Here is a 24,047-nt window from a genome sequence, read left to right on the forward strand (position 1 = left end):
GCACAGGGAGGAGTACAAAACACTGCTCAGGTGTGTTATAACTCTGTTTAAAGACTAATGGACCATCCCATGGCAGCAGCAAAACAGATGGCCCTGGCAGCAGGTTTATTTCCAGAGCCATTGAGTGCTATTAGTATTCCTTTCCAATCATTTGGTAATCTAGCTTTAAATAAAGGCGGGTGAATTATTGTTGGGCTGTCTCGTTCTATGGCTATATCTTGCTATTAAATTACATTCAATCAAAATTATAACTAATTGATCATGGCACAGTCAAAACTCCCAGCTGAAGTCCAGGGGAATTTTGCCTGTGTAAGGGAGCATAGAATTAGGCATACTGATTTTTTTTACTTCCTCCATGCCAGTCATTACATCAAACATGAACTACATTACTTTACTACCAGCATCAAATCCTGCTTCCTTACTCCTGTGTGGAACCCAATAGATTTCAGTGGGACTACTCCAATGAGAAGGTGAGCAGGACCCCTTCCTTCCAACTCTTTGTGACACAAGATGTAATTAGTCACATGAATAGTTCCATTATGCTAGTGCATTTCTCCTTTAAAGCCCTATTCTGGCTCCACTTACACTGTGTCATTGATGTTAACAGAACTGCTCCCATGAGTTAGGGTTTAAGGATCGGTGCTTTAGTTACAAGTCATTTCTTCTGATATGCTGAAGTTCTGTCACCCTCCAATATTCCCAAAGAGGAAACGAAGCATTCCGAGGCGCAGTGTAAATGCACTCCTGGGCCAATAAAGTCACTAGGGCCACAGTTCGCTCCTTAATGCAAAAGTCCTATTGCTGAAGCAGTGTTTCACCCTGATCTACTTTAGAGGAAAAATGAAGTGGTGAAAATACACACAAGTGATGCTATAAAGGTGGTGGAGACTGTCAATTCTCTTGACTATGAAAACTGTTCAACAGAACTTTAATATTGTATGCAGTGGGAGCTTGTACAGGTTGTTGGGTGTGGGTTTTTTTTTCCCCTCCCCAATTTTTAGAACTGTAGATGTGGGGGCCTAGGTATGGGAGATATGTACTAAAGCGGGCCAATAAAAAGAAACTTATCCTAAAGGAGCCTATTAGAACTATATCAGAATATTAGATAAGCGAGTGAATAAACTGAATGTATTTCACAGAGACATGTAGTGCAACTGGTATTTACTTAAGAGGTCATGGCTGAACTGACTGCGACAGGTTGACAGAGCTTCTATTTTCACCTGTACAACTTCACTAGGGTTAAGTTCCAAAAGTTTTTATTTAATGCTGCTGGGGAAGCTATGTACATGATCCTGTGTATGATTCTCCTCCCTCATCTCCCCCCCCCATAGCAAGGAAAATCCCAGTTGTCTTTTAATGCCCCCTGTCCTGCTGCCCTTCAGTTTTGTGATGCACTGAGCTCTTCTGTGCTGAGATGGGGAGGAGATAAGTCACTGTAAAAACGATGCTACGACTGAAAAACTAATGCCGGTGATTGTTTTGCTAAGGAGAGTCTGGCCAGAGGTATTGAAGGTGTGGGGGCAGCATATTTCCCGCAGCTGTGGCAACACAGGCAGCCTGTGACTGAGGCATCGTACCACGCATTTCTCATGAATTCAAGCAATGTTTATGTTCTGTTGATCGATTTGGATTGTCTGAAATATATTTAAATTGGGCATTAATACTTGAGCATTTTCCTTACATTGTGGAAAAATACTTAAATTACAATACTTAATATACAGAGTCAGATACATCATCAAATGGCTCCTAGCCTCCTAATTTGCTTAATACGCACGGGCGGCATTACTTTAGGAAATGTTCCATCCTTTCTCTTGCTGCAAAGAGAGTATTTCTTTTCCTTCCAGGAGAAGACCTAAGAGTGGATCTTTAGGCCCTACCAGAATTCAGGCCTTGCTGAGTCTGTGGTCCTGGGCCACAGTGAGCTCTGTGAAGGCTGTCTGTCTGCTTGTGGGTAGGGGCGAAATCTACTGCTGCTGGTCCTTTTTTCCCACTCTTATCCTTTGAGAGGGGATGCATGAGGCCTGGAGGGGTCCTGTAGTCAGTCATAGAACCTCTCTCTCATTGCATGTCAGCCTGTTGAGGATTCTACCCCTGCTTAACCATGGGTATACTCAGCACCCCCACTAGCATTTGGACTGGTCCTGCATGGATGAAGTTGTCTTAGTAAGCAAACTTATCCCAGCTGTAACACTAAGTTAAACTTCTCCAGATTTAAAGTGAAGCCAATCCCATCCCCTTCTCCTACACACCCATGCCTCTGACTTCCAACTTCCTTATCCCAGAACTTTTCGGGGATGGTGAATGTGAGGTGAAAAGGAACCAAGGAGTCTCCCAGCACAGGAGGAGAAAGGAAGGGACTCCATCTTCTTAGGATGAAAATGCCTGAGAGAGAGAGAGTGTGGTACTAGGAGAGCTGGGGTGGTCAGATTAGAAGGAGAAAACGGACAAAAGGGAAAAGCAAAAAAAATAGGAGAATGTAAGATTACTAAAGATGGAAGGAGAGAGAAAACAATGCAAGTGGAAAAGAACTGCCACACGACAGCTTAAACCTTATTTAGTTTTATTTGTTCATTTTCTTGCATTTGGCCAAGTTCTAACATTTGAGATTTTGCAGCCCTACCTTTTAAGCACCCATGTGTATCTCTCAAAAGGTGTTTGTGTCCGGTATGATGATGGCTCACTGCATGTGGGGCAGCAGGGGAGCTAAAAAAGCAGCGCTGGGCTTGCCAAGCACAATGGGGTGCTTTGTGTGAGTTGCACCTAAGTTTAGCATCAGATTTAGCACTAGCTATTGCCTGCTCACTGCCCATGTGTAGGAGTACAGTTATAGAACGCCCACCCACAGCCAGCATGGTGACAGACCGTTACCATCTAATGAGGAAGAATTTGGATTTGCTTTTACATCCCTGCGGGGGCACAGCTGACTTGAAAGAGCCTCCTGCTAGGAAGCTACAACCTGAACTGTAATTATTGACTAAAACATTTTTGAGCCAAGTCCTCAGCTGTTGTCAGTTGCTACCAATCCATCAGCGTCCAGTGGAGCAACATCTATTTATGCTATGGGAATCTCTCTGCATATTTACATTTCATCATATTTCTACCTTAAATCGCTGCTTTTTTCTTTTTTACATTAACTTAATAAACTTTCACTAGAAATACATTGCAACAGCATCTTCAATTGGGTTAGTTCACTTTCAAGTGTGTGCATGTGTCTGAAAAATTGAAGACTGGAATTTCCTCAAGGGGTGTTTAATTGCTTATCCGTGCTGTATTCATAGCAACTATTATTGTGTGTGTGTGTGAGAGCACGTGGGTGTAGGTATATATCAGTATGCTCGTATAGGGCCAAAGTTGACAGTTCTTATGTAGGAAAATTTCCTATTGATGTCAGTAGTAGTTTTATTTAGGTGTAAGGACTCCAGGATTTGATTTGCACTGTTTATCCATGCAGATGCCCCCTTATGTCTGGGAGGAATCCTAGTGAAGTCACTGGATTTCTGCAGAGGGACAGGGCTGCATATGTGTAATATGTAATACACACTTATATTTTAGAATAAGCAAAACACGAAGTCCGGAAAAACAGGGATAAAGGAAGCCTTAACTTTATTCTCTTTTGATTAATAAAGCCTAAATGTGAGTTCCATGTCATTCCAGCTGTTAAATCATCTTTTTCCCCAGCTTTGCCATTCTCATCCTCAGAGCTGTGGATAGAAAAGAGAACAGAAAAACCTCAGTGAATAGTATGATTAGCTTTCTGCTTCTGAATCAAAATCTCCTTGTTTAGAATAAGGAAGAATGTACTTACCCCGAATAGTTAGATCCAACAGACTAAGCATTATTTTAGTATTATAGAAAGAAATTAGTAGAAAGGATTAGTGCTGGTAATTTCACAGCATAGACAAAGTACAGAGAATGAATCCATTAACACTTTTAGAAGATAGCTGGGCTAAATTTCAAAGCTTATTAATTTTTTTTCTTTAATGTTAATTTAATGCAGAGCGAACAGCTGTATGATTCTTGATTTGGATAAGTGACAAGTTTAAAAGAAAATGTGAGTAATTAAACTAAGCTCTTTGTTTATAGCCTTCACTTACTGGTTTAGTTTAAACTAGGGCTGTTGATTAATTGCAGATAACTCACTATTAACTCCAAAAAATTAATTGTGATTAATTGCACTGTTAAACAGTAGAATACCAATTGAAATTTATTAAAATTTTGGATGTTTTTCTACATTTTCAAATATACTGAGTTCAATTACAACACATAATACAAAGTATACACTGCTCACTTTATATTTTTTATTACAAATATTTGTACTGTAAAGTGATAAAAGATTATTTTTAATTTACCTCATACAAGTACTGTAGTGCAACCTCTATATTGTGAAAGTGCAACTTACAAATGTGGGTTCTGGGTTTTTCTTTTGCTGTTACATAACTGCATTCAAACAAAACAATGGAAAACTTTAGCGCCTACAAGTCCACTCAGTCCTACTTCTTGTTCAGCCAATCACTAAGCAAAACAAGTTTGATTACATTTATGGGAGATGCTGCTGCTGCCAACTTCTTATTTACAATGTCACTAGACAGTGAGAACAGGTGTTCACATGGGACTTTTGTAGCCGGCATTGCAAGGTATTTATGTGCCAGATATGCTAAACATTAGTATACCCCTTTGCGCTTTGGCTGCCATTCCAGAGGACATGCTTTCATGCTGATGATGCTCGTTTTTAAAATAATAAAAAAAATCCATTCATTAAATTTGTGACTGAACTCCTTAGGGGGAGAATTGTATGTCTCCGGCTCTGTTTTAATCTGCATTCTGCCATATATTTCATGTTTTAGTAGTCGCGGATGATGACTTGGTACGTTGTTTGTTTTAAGAACACTTTCACTGCAGAATTGACCAAATGCAAAGAAGGTACCAATGTGAGATTTCTAAAAATAACTACAGCACTCGACCCAAGATTTAAGAATCTGAATTGCCTTCCAAAATCTGAGATGGATAAGGTGTGGTGCATGCTTTCAGAAGTCTTAAAAGAGCAACACTCTGATGCGGAAACTACAGACCCCGAACCACCAAAAAAGGAAATCAATCTTCTGCTGGTGCCATCTGATTCAGATGATGAAAATGAACATGCATTGGTCTGCACTGCTTTGGATTGTTATCGAGCAGAACCCATTATCAGCCTGGACGCAATTCCTCTGGAATAGTGGTTGAAGCTTGAAGGGACATATGAATCTTTAGTGTGTCTGGCATGTAAATATCTTGCTATGCCTGCTACAACAGTGCCATGTAAATGCCTGTTCTCACTTTCAGGTGATATTGCGAACAAGAAGCGGGCAGCATTAACTCCTGCAAATGTAAACAAACTTATTTGAGCAATTGGCTGAACAAGAAATAGGACTGAGTGGACTTGTAGGCTCTAAAGTTTTACATTGTTTTGTTTCTGAGTGTAGTAATTTTTTGTACATAATTCTACATTTGTAAGTTCAACTTTCATGATAAAGCGATTGTTCTACAGTACTTGTATTAAGTGAATTGAAAAATACTACTTTTTACAGTGCAAATATTTGTAATCAGAAATATAAAGTGAGCACTGTACACTTTGTATTCTGTGTTGTAGTTGGAAATCAATATATTTGAAAATGTAGAAAACATCCACAAATATTTAAATAAATGGTATTCTATTATTTAACAGTGCAATTATTTGCGATTAATTTTTTTAAATCGCTACAAATGTTTGCATGAGCCAAATTCACATGCCGGAAATTAAATGAAGAAAATGAATTTTTTTTAAAAAAAAATAGAAGTTGTAATCCTGGGGCTAGACCCTATGGAAGCAGTAGACTGTAACTGTAGATTGGGGTCATGAGTACACCACCATTCTCAGAGGGAGGCAAGTATGGTTGCCATGTGGAAAGGGGAGGGGTCTGTTCTGCAATTCTAGTACTGCATGGGGCGGGGGGGGATGTGCAGGAAACTGGTTCAAACCCATGGATCCCCAAATACATAGGCAGAGAACATGGCTCATGTGCCTCCGAGCTGTCCCTTACTACCGTTAACCTCTACAGCAATTTACTCTGGAGATTCTTCTCAAATTAATTGTGCCATAAGATATCTGTTCCCTAGTCTTATTTGCCATCCACTTCCCCTTCATTTTTAGCAGAGTCCCTGATACATGTTCTTCGTGTGCACATGCTACCATTGACTCCTCAGCCCTCAAGTGCCTAGTTGATTGTTTTCCTCTCTATGCTACACTGTAGCATCTGACCCAAAACAGGAGCTTGCAATGCGATAACAATTAACGGTAATGTGCCAGATTCATCCGTGGGGTAACTCCATGGATTTCAGTGGAGTTACCAGGATGAACTTGGTAGTTGGATTTGAGCGAATGATTGATTTGTAAACAGTTTTTTTTCTTTCTCTAAGCAGTAGCCCTTTGTAATACATTGTTACTTTGGATATAAGAGGTTTTCCTGGTTTTGTTTCCTTTTTAGAACTACCAGTATGACTACAAGGCTGTATGGAACAATTAGTCATTTCCTGGCTTTTTCCACCATCTAATAGGGCAAGGGGTGGTGACAAAAAGATGGGGGAAGGAGAGGGATGTGGCCCTGTTCCATGTTCCACTGGGAACTTAAAAATACGCTGTTAGAGATAGTATTTCACATAGGGGGTGAAATTCTGTCCCCATTGAAGTCCGTGACAAAACTCCTATTGATGTCTATGGGGCCAGGATTACATCCAATGACCTGTTTCTCCTCTCTCTTATACAAATTTTAAATCAGTGGAAATAGGCAAAGATAAAAATGGTTTAAAAGAACTACATTTAAGGCTTGCCTTATTCCCACTGAAATAATTGTTAGTTTACTGTTAAAATGAGGCAGGACCAGCCTGTGAGTGTATTTCTATCTGCCAAAAGAAATTCAGCTTCTGAAAATGAAAGAAAAGTAAACTTTAAAATTTCTGGCTGCATGGTGCATGACCGCACCATGCCAACATGAAATAAGTGAATGCATCCTTTCACAATAGCTATGCAGAAGTTTCTCCAAGTACAGTGATACTCAGGCAATGTTACTTGAAATTGCTAGCTTGCTACAATGAAGTATCCATGTCCTGTGGAGATATTTACATTTAAATTGCTAATCCTTTCCTAACATTCTAACTATTGCTAGATCACCAGTGGATTGTTAGCTAAGGTCCAATCTTGCATGTCTTCTGCAATCAAAACTACTGGGAATTTTGGAGGGTGGGAGGGGTACAGGATCAGGATGCAATTGAATACATTTGAGTTATATTATGATGATGTCTTTTTCTTTTAAATGTAATATAATCTTTACCAGTTGATTGAAACATGCTCCTCTTATTCTTTAGATATATTTCACTGATAGCTAAATTATAGTATAAATATAAAACATATTCGCTTACTTTGATAGACAACTATTGCTATTTGAGGATTTCTTTTTAACATTTTTATAAAATTGTATACCAAGAAAGAGTGCAAGACTGTATATGTTAACAGATTAGAAAAAAGTAAGGTATTTTAATAAATAAAGACAGACAATACAGACAGACTGAAGTTAATATACAGACAGGAAAATGGCATTTTGTCATATTTTAAAAACTATAAAAATATCTAAATAAATCAGGCTAGAAAATACATTAATTTGCATAAACATAGTCAAGGCAAGGTAGGCAAAATTGATCCAAGAAGAATGTAAAGCTGCTTGCTAAACAGTCTTTCTAATTTAAGGCATAAATTAGATTATACAGGAAATAGTTAGAACACAGGCACAGATATGTCCCAATAAGGAGATACATAGTGTAAGAAGCAATGCTATTAGTCACCCAGAAGCAAAGTGAATGTATTCTCATACATCATATGTCAAAAGTAGTATTTTAAATTGGCATTTCTAGAAGAATCAAGAGTGTTAAATTTCTGTTTCATTTTTTTAATCTCTGAACATTATGGAAATAGGTTTTTGGAAATTAATTTTCAAAATGATCATTATTTCAAAATATGCCAACTAGAGCATTGCTGAAGGTGAAAAAAGCATTCCACAGTACTAAAAATTCAGATTAGCATACGTTAACCAATAAAAAGAGTAAAGACATTGACCAATAATTGTGTAATTGTCCATAAGACAGCAGAAGAATGGGAAAGTGAAAAGGATTGTTAGTTGGAAAAAAGAGTGATGCAATCAGTTGTTACATGAGTGAACAGCAGTGACATGATTTTCCTTTTTTATTACCTGTTAACGAGGGATCCTCTGTACCGTCTCCAGATAGCTGGCCATCAAGATGAGTATGGTACATAGAGCTCAAACTTTCTTCTTGTTCTTCCAGTGATATGGAATTTTTGTGGCATGATTTATTCATGTTTCCACCTAGGTTTTCCTCCGGGATCCTCTGTGGAACTTCTGCTATTTGTTTGTTGGGTGGCTGGTGAACTTGACTGTAATGGCCTACAGGATGATACGATGGTCTCTCAGATTTGCTGTCATCTTCATCATCATCATCAATGACAACCAGTTCCGCATGGATAATTCCATCATATCTGGACAAGTTTTTGTTTGCTGCTGCTTCTTCATAATCATCTACATGCTGATAACCCATGAAAATCATTGTAACAGGTTCTGTATCATCCACATAACATGGCACAGCTTGAACAATGCTGTACCTAATGTCTTCATCAGCATCCTGAGTTACAGGAGACTTTTCACTGGTATCCTCTGAGTTCATAAACATTGCCTCACAATGACTCTCTCTTGTCTTCTGATAGGGTTCCAAATCCTTTTGTAGAACTCCTCTTTTGTCATTATGTATTATCCTGTTTTTTGGATTAATGTGTACCTTTCCCTCTTTTTGCTGAGACCCTGGAGAGGGAGACTTTGGCAGTGTTACTTTGGGAAGATCAAAACCATTTTCTTCATTATGTTGCCTGTTGCCTTTGTTATAGAAAGATTCATTTTGATGATTGCCAAGTTCATTAGTCTCTTTTTTAACAGTGTCTTCCAAATTTGGCCCAGGAACTAATTTGTCTTTCTGGGGAGTTGTTGGCCTATAAAACTGGTTTGCGTACACAGGCTCATGATACTCTGTAGGAGATTTAGCATTTTTTTCAGTTGCTTTTCTTAAAAGATCTTCCACCTCAACAGGTGCAAGCTCATCTATGCCATTGTGTGTTACGCTGCCGTTGGACCACGTTGCATAGACTGACTTCCTACCGTCATCATAGACTTTTACTCCTGTACTTTTAAACTCATCAGACGGAAGAGGTATGGTAGACAAAACTGTGCTTTCCCCAGTCTTCATGTCTTTCTCAACTTTAATTTCCATGGCAAACAATGCTGTTAAGAGAAATAAGAACTTAACAGTGATAACATAGTAGCTGCAACAAATATTTAGATCTTATCCTTATGATAGGTGGTTTGGATAAACTGTCAAATCTCATAGTCCAATTTTCAGCAGAGATTGTTGTCCTGTGCCACAGAATTTGGATCCTGAGTCTAAGGCACCAAAGAATGAGGCATGCACTAAGATTTAAGCTTTTGGTTCAGCATAGAATAGCAAAAATGGTCAACCTTGTCACTTGAATCCAGGTCTGGGTTCTGAGATTGAACCCCCACTTTATCCCCTGCTGTCCTCCTCAAAGTTTGAAGATATTAAGAAATAATATTTTGGTTGGGACTCATCTCTGATAGAAAATCAGCTGTTTGAGGCTCTAATATGCAACACCAAATGAGAAAGCCAGGTTAAACTTGAGGCCAGCTCCTACAAGGTGCCGAGCAGTGGGAGTCAATGGGAATTGAGGGAGTGTAGTACTATGCAGGAGTAGAGTCTTGGTCTTAAACAGTGGGAGACAGGAAGCTTTGTGGAGGTCAGGGGATGGTTAGATTTGGGTTACTCAGCAGGCATAATTGCTCATGGAAAATGCATTATGTGGACTACTATCAGAACCAGATAGGGGTTACCTCAAGTACAGTAAGTCAGTGCTGGATGAAAGTGCTAGAAAACATGGGGCCTCATTCTCAATGGTACACCAGTTATACAGCAGTGCCACTCAACTGACTACAATGGAGTTTTTGTGTGTAAGTAAAAAGAAAAGGAGTACTTGTGGCACCTTAGAGACTAACCAGTTTATTTGAGCATAAGCTTTCGCTGTAGCTCTCGAAAGCTTATGCTCAAATAAACTGGTTAGTCTCTAAGGTGCCACAAGTACTCCTTTTCTTTTTGCGAATACAGACTAACACGGCTGTAACCTGTGTGTAAGTAAGAAGAGAATTATGCCTATTATCTGTAGTCTCTCGATCCTTTCCCTAAATAAGTTAGCTTTAATTTTTTAAGATTCTTATGAACCATTACAAATCTGCACTCTTTCTAAAGTTACTACCAATCTGTACCTCTTCTGTTTTCCTCATCATCCTCAGTTCCTGCCTGTCCGGCCCTTTTCAGTGCAGAAGGTCTGAAGGATTTTGGAAGGTCGGGTATATTGGTATATATGTAGTCCACTGGCTCTGTTAAAAATAAGTAAATGGGAGATCCACATTACTTTTCATTGGCTTCATGCAACAAACATTTAAAAAAAATTTAATATAAAATGCTTCTGTTGAACATACCTTCTTGAATTCCTGCTTTAGCTGCCTTCACAGACTATGAAGAAAGAGCAACAAAATGTGATATGTGATTATTTCAGTTTTAAGAAATTAACTCAAAACACAGAGACTTTTCTACTGCACAACTCTTTAACTTTCTGTGTAGCTCAGTTTGAACTGGAAGATACCTGGAAATGAAAACAACTTCTCAACAGGACAGTTGCAGTGGTGGGGCAAGCTTTCCCACTCCACTCTGCCAGCATGCTTTATCTATCCCCTTAGAGTCTGGCTCCTGATGGCCTCTCTCTCACAGTTTCACGTGGCACTAGAGAACAACCCATAGTACTTCTGGAGTGTAGAGGACGGGGTGTTCTTAGTGGAGGGCCCTCACTTCAGGAATTACTTTTCTCCCTGGAGCTGACAAAGCCACCAGGCAATTGTGGCTGTGAGTAATCTCATTGAAGTCAGTGAGTCTATTTGCATGAGCAAGTGTTGTGCACTCTGGCCCCAAGTTTGTTGACTTTCAGGCATATTGCTGAAAATCTGTTTAAAGCTAGGGTTTTCCTGAAGTTATGGGTTAAGGCTTCTCTTTTATTTCAAGAGGGAGACAAGAGGGTTTTAAAAAATGCTGTTGACATTTTGTCAGCGTAGCTGACTAATGATTAATGGTACCATACAATTTTTATTGTAAGTGCACTTAGGCTCTATGACAGGTGAACAACATAATATAGCTGTAGCCCTGCCAGTCCCAGGATACTAGAGAGACAAACTAGTTGTCACAATATAGTTGCTTGGAGTGACCACCTCAAGGATTTAGGTAGCTCAGTGTCCATGCTCGTTATTCATTCCTTGCCCTCTCTGCTGAGATTGCCTGCAAAGCTGCCAATTGCAGTGTGTGATTTCGTGATGTGCTGTAGATATTTTTTCCATAGAGTAATGGGCTGAAACCACCAAACTCTTTCCATATAGGTCATGTAACCATTGGGTAGTGTAATCTTTTGGTCACTCTTCTATGTTAGATTTGAACTAATGAGGCGAAATACCCCGTATCTTATTATCAGTCCCATGATCCATTCAATTCCTCTTTAATTCATTATTATAACAAATAGATTTTAGTAAAGAATCCTGTTTTCTGAAGAGTTGTAACACCAACCTTTAAGATATCTTCTGCTGTTCTCTCAACTGATTTAAGCTTCTTTAAAATTGCCTGTTCATTAACTGAGATTTTCATCTCTTCTTTTTCCAGAGCTTCAATTTCTTTCTCAAGTCTGCAAGTATAACATATTTTATATAACAATATTTAAAGAATAGGTATTAAAATGCAATTATGCTTTCAGTATATTTCCTATAGAGATACCGATGGGCCTGATTCCTCTCACACTTACACCATTTTTACACTGATGAAACTGATTTGCTCTTGATTTAGGAAGGTATGAAATCAGAATATGCCTGTTTGTCACAGATCTCTTCAGAGGATACTTTGAAAATAAGCAGATTAAGGCACTCTGGTAAAGTTTCTTTATTAACTTGTTTAGAAGAGGCGGGGGAAGGGGGCAGGCCCCTAAAGGATTTCTTCACCTTCAACTAAACTCTCTCATTATCAAGCATTATCACAACTAAAATGGTGTTTACCTCCCCATATAACAATGACTTAACATATTAGGCCAGTTCACAGACTGGGGTGAATGTGTTTATTTGCTCACTTCTTTGTTCTGGATCACCATTCTCCCATGTCTAGAACAAGCAGAGCATTTTGATTGCTTGGTGGGTAGGAAAGTTATAAGCAATTTACAAGATTATAATTAAGGGGCCAGATTCAGACAATTTTTACATAATGTGGATTAGTGCCTTACTACATAAATAGCGGCAATGATTTCAGTTGGACTTCTTGTGGAGTAAGGTGCTACTCTGTGTGAGTAAGTGTGGCAGAAGTGAGCTCCAAAAGAGTGGAGGAAGATAAGAGAGCTAAACTGCTGCCCTTGGAGATAAAATTGCATTTGTTCCTTGTAGCTGGCACACAGTGGAACTGGGATTATGAGCACTTGTTTGAGTTTTAAAACACAGCTACAAATACCTAAAGTTCACTTTGTAGGACTAAAGTAAACCAATAAAGTTATCTCATTATCTTTCTTCAGTGTAATTATTTCAATTTAGAAAACAATTGTTGTTACAAATCATAATTGTGTTGATGATAGTATTATACTAGCACAAATCCTTCCAACCAGTGTTAATTGTGTATCTGGCAAAAACAAAGCCACCCATGTACAAAAAACTTCTACAAAGTCTGGGATTAAAGCTTTACTTCTTTCACTTTCATTTGTTTGGGACCAAGTACAACTGATTTACAGTTGTGACAAGGGGTTTGGGGGATGAATGGTCTAACACTTGCTCCTCTGTATGTGTGTCCACAAGTGCACATAAATATGAACATTTACCCTCCCCCCATCTCTGTCTCTCACTTTACAATCCACGAACAGGGTGTAACAATACCTGACTCCCAGGCATGTTACTGCATGAGGCTTGATTAATTGTGAAAGGAAGGGTGATGCATAAATGCAAAGTACTGTGATGATGGGGTTTTAGATGTGGCACACCTTAGTCCAATTAGAGAACTGGATGTGTACCTTCCACAACTTTACAACATTGACCAGTTTTAAATAGATGGAGTCATAAAGCCATGTCCCGGCTATCAATGGTCTCTAAAATCCTCCTTCCTGCCATATGCCCTTTACCATTATAACTCAACATTGCTATACATCCTGCTCTGTGGAAGAAGTGCTGGCTCTACATCTCTGGAAGTCTTTCTTTTTCAGAAGAACAGTAATACGCCCAGAAATGCTGATTCAATGCACCAAGGACAGGCAGCACGGAAAGCTGAACAACGTTTATTGTGCTTGCTGAGGCAGGGCCTCAAGTGTACAAGGTAATGTCCTCATAATTGCAGCCAGTTTGCAAGAGAAGCTTGTCAGCTTCAATAAGCAGGATATATGTCAGCGGGATATTAATGACATCCCCTTTCTGAACCTTCTTCTCACTTGGGTTAGGTGTTCTATAACAAGAAGGTAATTTTAAGGGGCCCATTTATTAAAGGAAAGTGTCTTGGGTCATGCCTGGCTGTAACCAAAGGCCTCTGTAAGCAGATTAGATACAATGCAAGCATAAACCTAAAATACCACTGTGTTTTGCAATATTCCACGAATATTTAGTAAACTAAATTTGGGTATTAATAAGACAGTGGATCCATTACTGGAGATCCTACTATCTCCCTTCCAGATTTCAATAGTACTAACCCAAAATAGCCTCCCTGCCAGACATGTTGGCTGTCTGAGAGCTTTTAAAGCCTTTATTGTTACAGAAGAGGCACATTGATACCCAGCTGAAAGAATTCATCTCTTAGTCTACGCTGGATTTCACCCTGTCTTCTTACTAGTTGTGTGTAGCCTCTCTGTACATCCTGTATATCTATAGGGAATCACAATTCTTTTCTCCCTCCCTCTCTCTTTTGTTGTTGTTATGCAGAACTGTATGTTACAGCTGGTCAAAAATGCTTCAGCACAACTTTTTACCATCAAAAATGCTGTTTTGTCAAAACTGAAATGTTTCACAGAAAGGGATTGGAGTTGAGGAAAACGTTGTCATGAAGGTTTTGAAACTTTGTAATTTTCTGTGAAAAGGAAGGCTTGTTTTCTCACCAGCCCTCTATATGTTACTCAAGCCCACAGCAGAGAACAGTAATTATGGTCCTAAGCTAAATCCATAGGTACATTTCCACTGGATTCATCGAAAGATTCCCCTTGACTTCAGTGATCTGGATCTAAAATAATTGCTTTTGCACTTGTTTCTATCATTTCATGTTTATGTATAAAACTTTTAGGGTCAGTTTGCAAAGAATCTTATACATTTGCACATTGAAGCTTGTAGGGATGCATTCTTGCAAAAGCCCTGTGCTGCATGTGTCACGTGCATAGCTGGAGAGGCTGAAAATTGTGCCAGAATAGCTTTTTGTAATTTATTTTTTTTAAATCTGATTTAGAAATGTTTAAATGTTCTATTTGGGGGAAAAAAAGTTCTGATATTTAACTATTTCCCATTCTTAGTGTTTATTTTTTTAAAAATACATATGCTGTGAGAGGAATTTGGCTGCTATGGGGTACTTATCTTTGGAGGTTTTCACTGCTTTGTACAGGTTTCAGGTGTAGGGAAGCTGGGCATAGCTACTGATATTAAATACCTGGTGTGGGTATTTGTCCATCTGCCCTTGAGTAACATTCACGGCTCAAGGCAGTTTCCCATTTCCATCAGTAGATTAAGGCAGGATCTTTGGAACTGGGACTTCAAGTCAGAGAGTGCCCAATCAGAGCAGTGACTGACTCAGGAAACAGTACAGCACACAGCTGATTGCTGCTGCTTGCAGGGAGAGGCAGCTCTGCCTCACCTGGAAGAAAGATCAAGGACCCAGGCAGGAGTGGAAGAAAGACAAGAGTCTGGCTGGAGGATACCAGAAAGAGAGGAAAAGTCAGTTTGGGGAGGGCCAACATTTTAGCAGCTCTGGGCTCCATCTAGCCATAACTTCCCTTCATAAATTACAGCTTCTATTTTTCCAAAACCCTATTATCCGAACCTCCCCTTATCTGAGCCCCTTCCTTGTCCTGCAGCATGAGATGCATGCTGCAGAAGGCAGGTATCTCATGCTTGGGGACAAGGGATGGATTTGGATAATGCAGAGGTTCAAATAATTAATCAGAGACCCTGGGCCAGGACTGCAAAGAGGAGGACTAGACTCTGTGGCAGGGGAGCCACACTGCTGCTCAATGGCTCCTGTGGCAGACCACTGTCACAGGAATGAGTAAGTGGGGCCATTACAGCAGAGTTGCAGAGGGCTTCCTGGCTGCCACCAGGCTGGGGACACCCAATCCCTGCAGGTGCAAGGTGCAGTCCTGGTGGGCAGAGCAGAAACCCCTGGTCAGGACGGTGAGGAAGAGGCAGAGGATAAGCCCCAGGCTGCAGGGGAGGCCACTCAGCTGCTGAATGGCTCCTGCCCTCTCAATGATCCAAATTCCTGAGTATCTGAATAAAATCCATGTTCCCATTGTTATTTGGATAATTGGAAGTATACTGGATATTCCCAACTGCCTGAATGGTGCTTGGTAACATGTTGTTATTTGTAATCTTTTTAAAATAAGTTGTCTAGCAACTAATTCTACCGAGAATGAACGGTTTTTGCAACCAAGCTGTCCAGTTAAGTGACAAAATATGTCTACCTGATTCTGCAGCCAGTTTGCACCCTCAGCTGAGAATGTGTGGCTTTATGCCCTGTAACCTCTACCATGTAAACAGAGTACTATGGGATAGATACTGTGAATGCTATTCCGGCTTGTAACCTGAGTGTTGAACTACTTGCCTGCAGTTTTGGCTCAGGTCACTGTTAATTGTTCAGTATTGATACAAAGAACGGAACTCTCTCTTTTATCTAAAAAAGCAGAAATCCTGCTTGTGTACTGGATGATCAACAGGTACAGATTAACCCTGGAAGGGACCTACTAGGCACTCCAAAAAAGAAATGGTTCAAACTGGAGGCCCCGTAGTGGGATGAGAGGGAAAGATGCATGCATTCACTATGAAATCTGCCTGCAACTGCAGAAAGAAACCAGGAGCTAAAGAAATGCTGTAATATTCCTTAAAGGAATTTACATGTTTTTCTTTAAAAAGAGTGAGAAAGAAAGAAGCACAGAATAACTCACCCCTTGGTAGTACATGTGACAGCCACTCTCCAGTTTGACATTCAGATGAACAGTAAAATTCTTTCTCTGGGATTTTCAATAATATAGTGTTACTCAGTGGCAAGTGTGCACATGAGCAGTGTATCTGTCTTCTCTTTCAGAGCTGTTGGATAGGCAGTTATAGCACAGTGGTAGGAAGGTGGGCTATTGGAACGGACATTACACTAAGATTTGTAAGACTTAGGTTCAACTCCCTGCTCACACGCTGACTTCCTATGTGATCTTGGGCAAGACACTTAGGCCCAGATCATTAAAGGTATTTAGGGGCCTAACTCCCATTGATTTCAATAGGAGTAAGGTGCCTACATCTTTTTGTGGTCTGGGCCTTAATCTATCCCATGCTTCAATTCTCCATCTGTAAAATGGGGATAATGGCTCCCTACCTCTCACAGGTATTGCGGATAAAATCCATTAATGATTGTGAGGTGCTCATGTAAATAGTTAGGTGTTTCTTGTATATTAAGGTCCTGAAAACCTTTAAAGCATATCTAGATCTCCGCCAATGGTAGACAGAGCTATTACACCTGTATAATACAGAACAAAGGGCCTGGGAAGTCTGATCAGGAGTAGGTCTCGCTATATCTTTTAAAAAGGTATAACTGTGCTCATCTGCAAGCACTTACCAGTGTACAGGAAGGTTGGACCATAGCCACACCCATTCTGGCCTGGTTAGTGCTAGGAGGTCACTATATTTTGTGCTCCTGTGTGCAGACAGCTGAACTACATCTAGCAGGTGTGGTGAAATGATGGGAGTTTCTTACACTTTCTCTCCTCTTTGGCACACCCACACAAGGCCATCTATAGATCAGCACTAAGATGGTGAGGCTTTCACTTGCAAAGATTTTAATGCTTTTATGCTATGTTTTGCTCTGCATGGAGTTTTAGCTTGTTACAGTTTGATCAAACCCCAACTATTTTGTGGTATTAGAATTTGATGATCTTCAGATCATGCTTTCAACAGCTAACACCATCTCATTATACCTTTGTACTTCCTGGAGTGTTACTCATTTCAGCTTGATTCCTGTTTCTTGTCTTTTAAGTTCTCTGGGAATTAAATTGCATTATGTCAGACCTGGGTGTGACTCACTAGGTACCCTTGTATTCACACCCTACACACTATTGCAATAAATATTTATACAAAATATGCCTTGTGAGGTATCCTTTGGCAAGTTACAACAGACTGGTCAATGATATCATCGTGAAATGTATGTGCCAAGGCTGAGTGTGGATGGCTTCTGATATTAGCTTGTAAAGTCTGTATCTGAACAAAGTAGAAAACATGTCTGCCCAGGAGTTGAATACAAACAAAGCAGGGTTGATCAATGATGATGGGATTGTAATTTACGTATGTGGTAAACAAAAGGAAGGACAATTCCCAGTCATTTGGCATGGGGAATTGCTATAGGGACAGTTGCATTGTAAAATGGCAGCAGGACCCATTACATTGGAATACACCAGGGGACACCTTAATCAAGATGCAGTTGGTCTCCTGGAGGAGACAGCAGACTGAACCCCAAGGGATCAATTTGACCCTGGAAAGAAAGGCAGACTTTGAGATATAAGGACACACACAAAGACTATCATTCACTTGAGGAGACAAGGAAAGCCAGGGCCTGGTTATGAGCTAATCAGCTATTGCTGGAAAAGGAATATTAGTGGGGAAGCTACCTTAAATGAAGACTACAGCTTGCTAAATTAAGTCTGTGCCCTTTAGAAAGTGTATTCTTACCATTGTTTGTTTGTAAACCTTTTTACCTTTATTCCTAGTACTTGGTATCACTTAAACCTATGGCTTTCTGTGGAATCTTGTTTTACCTTTACTATAAACCAGTTCAGTGCTGTGACTGAAATAAGAGTGTCAAATACCAGCTACATTAATGAGCTGAAATGTATTGACGGTTTAAAGGAGCAACAAATGTAGTATTTTCAGTGAATGTGCAGTGATGGGGCTGTGCATTGAAGAAAGACATCTCTGAGGAGCTCTGGAGCTGGAGTTCACTAACTTTTGCCTGCTAGGCATGTGAAGATTGGAAGAGTGTTGAGATGGCTAGTGAGGAAGACACATTATGGGGGCAGGGTGGGAGCTGACACACACTCTAATCTCGAGCAAAACCCACTCCTCCTGAGGCAGAGAGAAAACACAATGGCTCAGAGCTCTGGGCGTCCCCCGCAGTATTTTACAATGGTTCTAAATGTACTTCTTTGGCTGCCAAATGTGTTAGCTTAAAGAATGTGAGTTGTGTGAAAGAGCTGTGTGTGTGATTTCTTCTACACTTGAGTTCGCTTATATCTTTTGGGAGATATTTTTGCTGAGTAATAGCACTGATTCCTTTCTACATTCGTTCAAACACAGCACATTCAAAACAAAACTAAGTGATATTTACTGACACTCATTTCTATTTAAGTAGCATTACATCATAACTAGATCTTCTCACTTTAAGAAGAGTACAGTGACTGTCTCTGTGTTGCATTTCCCTTGGCAGTTTTATACTCATGCCATTTGTGTCAGGCTCTCTTTGCACTTCAGTTAAAGCTAGGATATTTTGTATGTGCATCAAGAAGTGGAAATCATCTGGAGGAGAAAATGATCTAAGAGTGCTTGCAAAGAAAGGTCAAAGGGAAGGAGAAGTTAGCTGGGCAACAAAATTAAGTAGATGACGCAAATAATAATAGCACAGAGCTGAGAAAATGTCCATATCGCACTGCAAAAGGTCACCTGCCACAAGGGTACATACAAAATCAGCAACAGTTCTGGGTTCCACTATTCATGAATAGCAAAATGAAGTAGACTAATATGAAGAGAGGAAGCTTTTAATGTTGTGGGGCAGTGGACATTTCAGATGAAATTTTCATCCTGAGTTTAACTAAGCTTCTGATTTTGCATTTGTAAATGACTGCAATTGAAATAATTTTGCAATCTAAATAACTGATTTGTGGTCACAGTCAGGTGCTTAGACACCCACAGCATGTTAATCATGCCTGTAAACAACTGAAGGCTCAAAATTTGCTTTTACAGTTGCTCGAACCTGAAATGTACAGGCACAGAAATAGAAGTTAGCTTTTAAAAAATTGGCTTCCCGGTATACGGGAAAACACTGTGTGTTTGGGGAAGGGATTTTCAAATAGATCTTCAGGGAAGATAGAGTGGAAATAATTAAAAACTCTCAGGCTAAAATTCCACTAGGAATTTAATGGATATTTGTATTCTGTAACTAAGCTATTTGATTGTTTTCTGCATGTAAAACTAATGGAAAACTATCAGAGATGGGCTAGGGACAAGAAAGTCTTTGGATCAGTGTTGGAGGGTTATGCTTAGGCTCAGGTTCAAGGTTGAATTACATCTAGATTATGGATTAGATGACACTTATATCTATGAGCTGGTTTTATGCAGTTTTATTTCCAAATGGTAGAAAGCTTGCCAGCAGTGAGATATTTTTTTTTCAACATCTCTGGGCCAAACCTCATGAGAATTATTGTTGCTGTAAAGCTTTGGCTACATCTGAACCAGAATCACAAACTAGGCTTTGGTAAAAATATGATCTAGAATGCAAAAAAGTGCCTAAGTGACCTTGGAGCTTAATGGCCATATTTTTAAATTATAGGCATTTAAAGATGCAGATAGGCACTTAGTGGGATTTTCAGAAGTATCTAGGTGCTTAACTCCTATTGAAGTAAATAGGAATTAGATGCCTAGGTACTTCTGAAAATCTCACTAAGAGCCTACCTGCATCTATGTGCCTAAGTAACTTTTTTGAAAATGGGACTTTGGAGCCTAAGTCACTTAGGCACTTCTGAAATTTTTACCCCTGGTCTACTTTTGTATTCAACCTGGAATGAAAAGTAGGGGCTCTGATTCTAATCCACCTCCCTGAAATACAAAGAAGTATTTAGTTCTGTTTTGGGTGTTTTTTGGAGGGGGGTGGTTCTCTCCTTTACAGTATGTTGACTTTATAATAAGAACAATGATAAGTGAGATGAAATAGAAAGGTTCCATATGGTGCAAAAGAAAGTGTACGATCAGTGTATACAACCTCCTGTCCAGGAGGAAATAATGGCTATATTTTGAATAAAGGCAGCATCGAAGGACAGTATGTACTCTGTAATGAGATCCTGCAACATCCTTAACAGTCCTTAGGAATTAAGCATCGTAAGAGATACAAAAATATCATCACTACACAGGTGATTCTAATAGGATTTAACCTTATTAGAAACCTGGTTAAGTCAATTTTAAGAATGTAGTGTCTTTTTTTTTTTTTTAAATGCAATAGTCTGACCATTTATTATAAGGATTTAAAAACTTGCTGTAAGCTTTGAGCTAATACTGTAGGAGTTATTTTGATGCTCATTCTAAGTCCTCTCTATTGACAGGATGCAGGAGACCTGCAGCAACTGTTGCCATGAGACCTGCCAGATACTATGACTCAGGCACTGAGAACACTTAAGGTACCTTCATCAGGTGACAAATTGGATTTATACTCTGGAGTTACAGTACTTTCCCGCTGGGGTGCCTGGGTTTCCAAGGCATTTAATCTGTCAGGAGTTCAATAACTCTCAATTTAGCTCTACTACTATTCACAGAGCTGCAGGATAAGGGCACTGTTCTTTATTTAGGTGCCACTGAATGAATTTGAAACAGTGTAGAGGACTGCTGCAGGGAGGAGAAAGGAAAAAACACGAACAGTCTTGACCTGATTCTATGGCTTTAAAAATAGCATTTTAAAAAATTGCTGGGGAGGCTAGGTTGGGGTTTGTTTTTTGTTTTTTTTTCTTCTCTTCCCAAAGGCTCAAAGTGGAGTTAGATGCCCCATTCCTCCTGAAAGTCAGCAAGCCTTGGAAAAAGTCTCCTCCTGGTATATCCGAGAAATAGGATTCCTTGGGGCTTTAACAGTAGGAGAGCAGCTCATAGCATGCTGTGTGTCCTCTGCTTGGTCCTGAGCCTATCCTTCCCTCTGTGTGTGTGTGTGTGTGAGCAATATTTGAAATCACATTGTCAGTGGAATACACTGATGCATTTTACCTGGGTCTTCATAATTACAACCAGCGAGGCAGCTATACCCTTGTCACCACAACAAAGCATTCCACTGATGTACTCAAAAAGTGATTCCCCTTGAGAAAAGTGCTTCACGGAAGGAATCAGTCTAGTTATGGGACACAAGCTGGCACAGCAGTGCAGCCCATCAGCAAATAAATATCACTTGTACCAATAAGACAAGAAGTAGAGAGGAGGTGGATAGGAGATAATCTTGACGACAATTTAGCCAAAGGAGTGGGTGGAGGAGGAGAGCTGAGGAAGAGGACTCTCCAGATGAAGATGCTGTTAAATTAAAATAAGGTAGGAAGAAGCTTCATCAAGGCTCCAGGGACAAGGCAATTTTGTGGATCTAAAGAAACAGCTCTTCATCTTTGCTGTAGTCCTCACTCGGCAAATGTCAGTACTGCTAGCCACAGAGGAGTGACAACATGTGTACAGTACAAACCCCACAGCCGTCAAGAAGTAGTGAATGCAGCTAACAATCCTGAAGAACATGCCTGTGATCCAATAGGTCCACCATGTCTGAATCTGTTTATGCAGCTTTAAAATAGCTATATGTGGTGGAGAGCCAAGCTGTGAGATTTGTAGAAACACTGGTATGACGTGGTAGCAAAAGGGTAAAGGAAGGACTCTGCAGGAGGGTTCTGAGGATTAAATTTAGGACGTGCTTAACACTATAGGTTATGAGTGAAAGCATGACTGGAGATAATCACAGGACACGAATGCTTACATGACTTAGAGGTACTATACTGTGATGTGGAATGCTTTGCAAGGGGTCAAGTTTTGAAGGCTACATGTTCTTTAGCTAAAATTAAGAACTTATTGGTTATCTTAATTTTAAGTGTGCATTATCTGACTTACTAAAATATTCATTCAACTGCTGACATCTCTGAGCAAAAACCACATGCTAGTGCTTGCCTCTGTAGAGTACAGGGAATGGTGAATTTGGAGTCAGAAAAACAAATCCTTTAGGGGTATTGTATAGATTTGAGGAATAATGACTTTCAAACCCACATGCTATACTTCTGATAGTTGTAGGAGCCCTTAGAATATATTAAAGACTGTCTTGCACCCTTGGAATTTAATAAAACACTGCAAATTATTAGCCTTAGCTGATACTTCATTTTACCTGTAACAATGGAGGGTGGGACCTCTCCTTTTCTTCATGCTTTTAAGAATGAATCATTTTAATGACTACAGAGGGCCACAACAAATTTGTGCTGTACCTGAGGATGCTTTGTTCCAGCTCGTTGGTCCGTTCTTGGTCTTTCTTATTGTGCTTTTGCATATTTTCTTGCTCTTTTGGAGTGAGAGCACTCAGACCATCCAAGAGCCATTTCTCCCGAAGGGCCTTTTTCTAATTTCAGGAAAGATAAAGACAAGCAAAGTTACTGATTAGCATTTTTTAAACACACTTATCTGCTTCCTAGACTGTAAGCTTTTTGGGACATGGACTATGTCTTTGTATGTGTTTGTACAGCACCTAGCACAATGAGACCTGATGGGGGGCATCTGGACTCCCATAATAGAAATATAAATGAACAAGAATAAACTGTTGTTGTTCAGTGATTGGTTTAACAATAGAGTAATTAACAGCAAAACATTTTCATTATCAATCATTCTGCCTTTACAGATGGGCTGAATTAACAGGTGAGCAGACCACATGTCACTTATTAGCTGTGATGGTTAACATTTGTAAACTGACCCAGTGTTTGAAATTTTTTGTTTTACTCTGTGCTGCATTAAAGCATAGGTTCTATAGGCTCATGCCTAGAGCCCCAGCTTACTGAAGTCATGCAATTACATCTGTGTATATATATCTTTTTATTTTTAAATGACCATTTCCAGCCAGGATCATTATAAAGAAAACTTTGAAACAAAGTGATGACTGCCTGAATCTGCAGACAGCCTGAAACAATAGCTCTGAGAGGTGTCACTTGCTCACTTGGAGGTTGAATGTGGTACAAGAGTGGGGCTGCAGAGGTGGAGCCATGATGTAGGGGAGTGGCCTGTATCAGGGCATGCCTAGAGTCCCAGGTTGCTTTGCCCTTTTCTCATTGTGTCAGTCTTCTGCTGTGTGTGCAGAATTCCTGCTGCAAGGGTTATTTAGAGGAGCTCCTAAAAACAGTAGGAGAATTGTTACCTGCTCAGCTTTCCCAGTGCAGGACTGGAAGGACTGAATTATTAAAGCAGACCCCAAGATAAGACATGTGAGACTCTTCAATACCAACAGTGTAAGCCTACCTGAGTTATTACACAGACCTAGGGGGAGGTGGTAGGATTCCTGAATTTAGAAGAGGAGGCCTGCCTGAATTAGGTCTGCCCTTCTTCTGGGTGCTGAGGTGTTAGAGAGTTTGGACTCTGTATGAGAATGAATACATAAGTCCCAGAAAGCAGGAATCCTAGCCTTTGAGTACTCTGGTGCAGGAGTAAATCACTACAAGACAGTAAAAGGGTAGTGGGCTGTGAAGGGGCATGCTTGTGGGTGGTGCCCCATCATAGCTTCCTGAACGTAAGGCTAAACCTTAAACCCCTCAAAGATAAAACCACAGCAGTACAGATGGAGACATCCCAGTCCCTGTGGAATGAAGTGGCACTCATGGCTGGTTAAAGAGTGGAACCATGCATTTGTGGTAA

General features: G+C 39.9%; 1 protein-coding gene across 1 annotated transcript in view; it reads right to left on the reverse strand.

The window, feature by feature from the left end:
- Window positions 1-3,592: 3,592 nt before the first annotated feature.
- PALMD (palmdelphin) overlaps window positions 3,593-24,047 on the reverse strand; it is a 39,673-nt gene continuing 19,218 nt past the window's right edge. The window contains exons 4-9 of the mRNA XM_073356947.1: window positions 22,637-22,767; window positions 11,752-11,866; window positions 10,623-10,656; window positions 10,407-10,520; window positions 8,256-9,353; window positions 3,593-3,701 (exon numbers count right to left, since the gene is read on the reverse strand). Coding sequence (XP_073213048.1) covers window positions 3,658-3,701; window positions 8,256-9,353; window positions 10,407-10,520; window positions 10,623-10,656; window positions 11,752-11,866; window positions 22,637-22,767 — 1,536 coding nt within the window. The 3' untranslated portion in view covers window positions 3,593-3,657. The remainder of the gene's footprint in view (window positions 3,702-8,255; window positions 9,354-10,406; window positions 10,521-10,622; window positions 10,657-11,751; window positions 11,867-22,636; window positions 22,768-24,047) is intronic.

This window comes from Lepidochelys kempii, chromosome 8 (genome assembly GCF_965140265.1).
Source record: "Lepidochelys kempii isolate rLepKem1 chromosome 8, rLepKem1.hap2, whole genome shotgun sequence".
NCBI classification, from domain to species: domain Eukaryota; kingdom Metazoa; phylum Chordata; order Testudines; family Cheloniidae; genus Lepidochelys; species Lepidochelys kempii.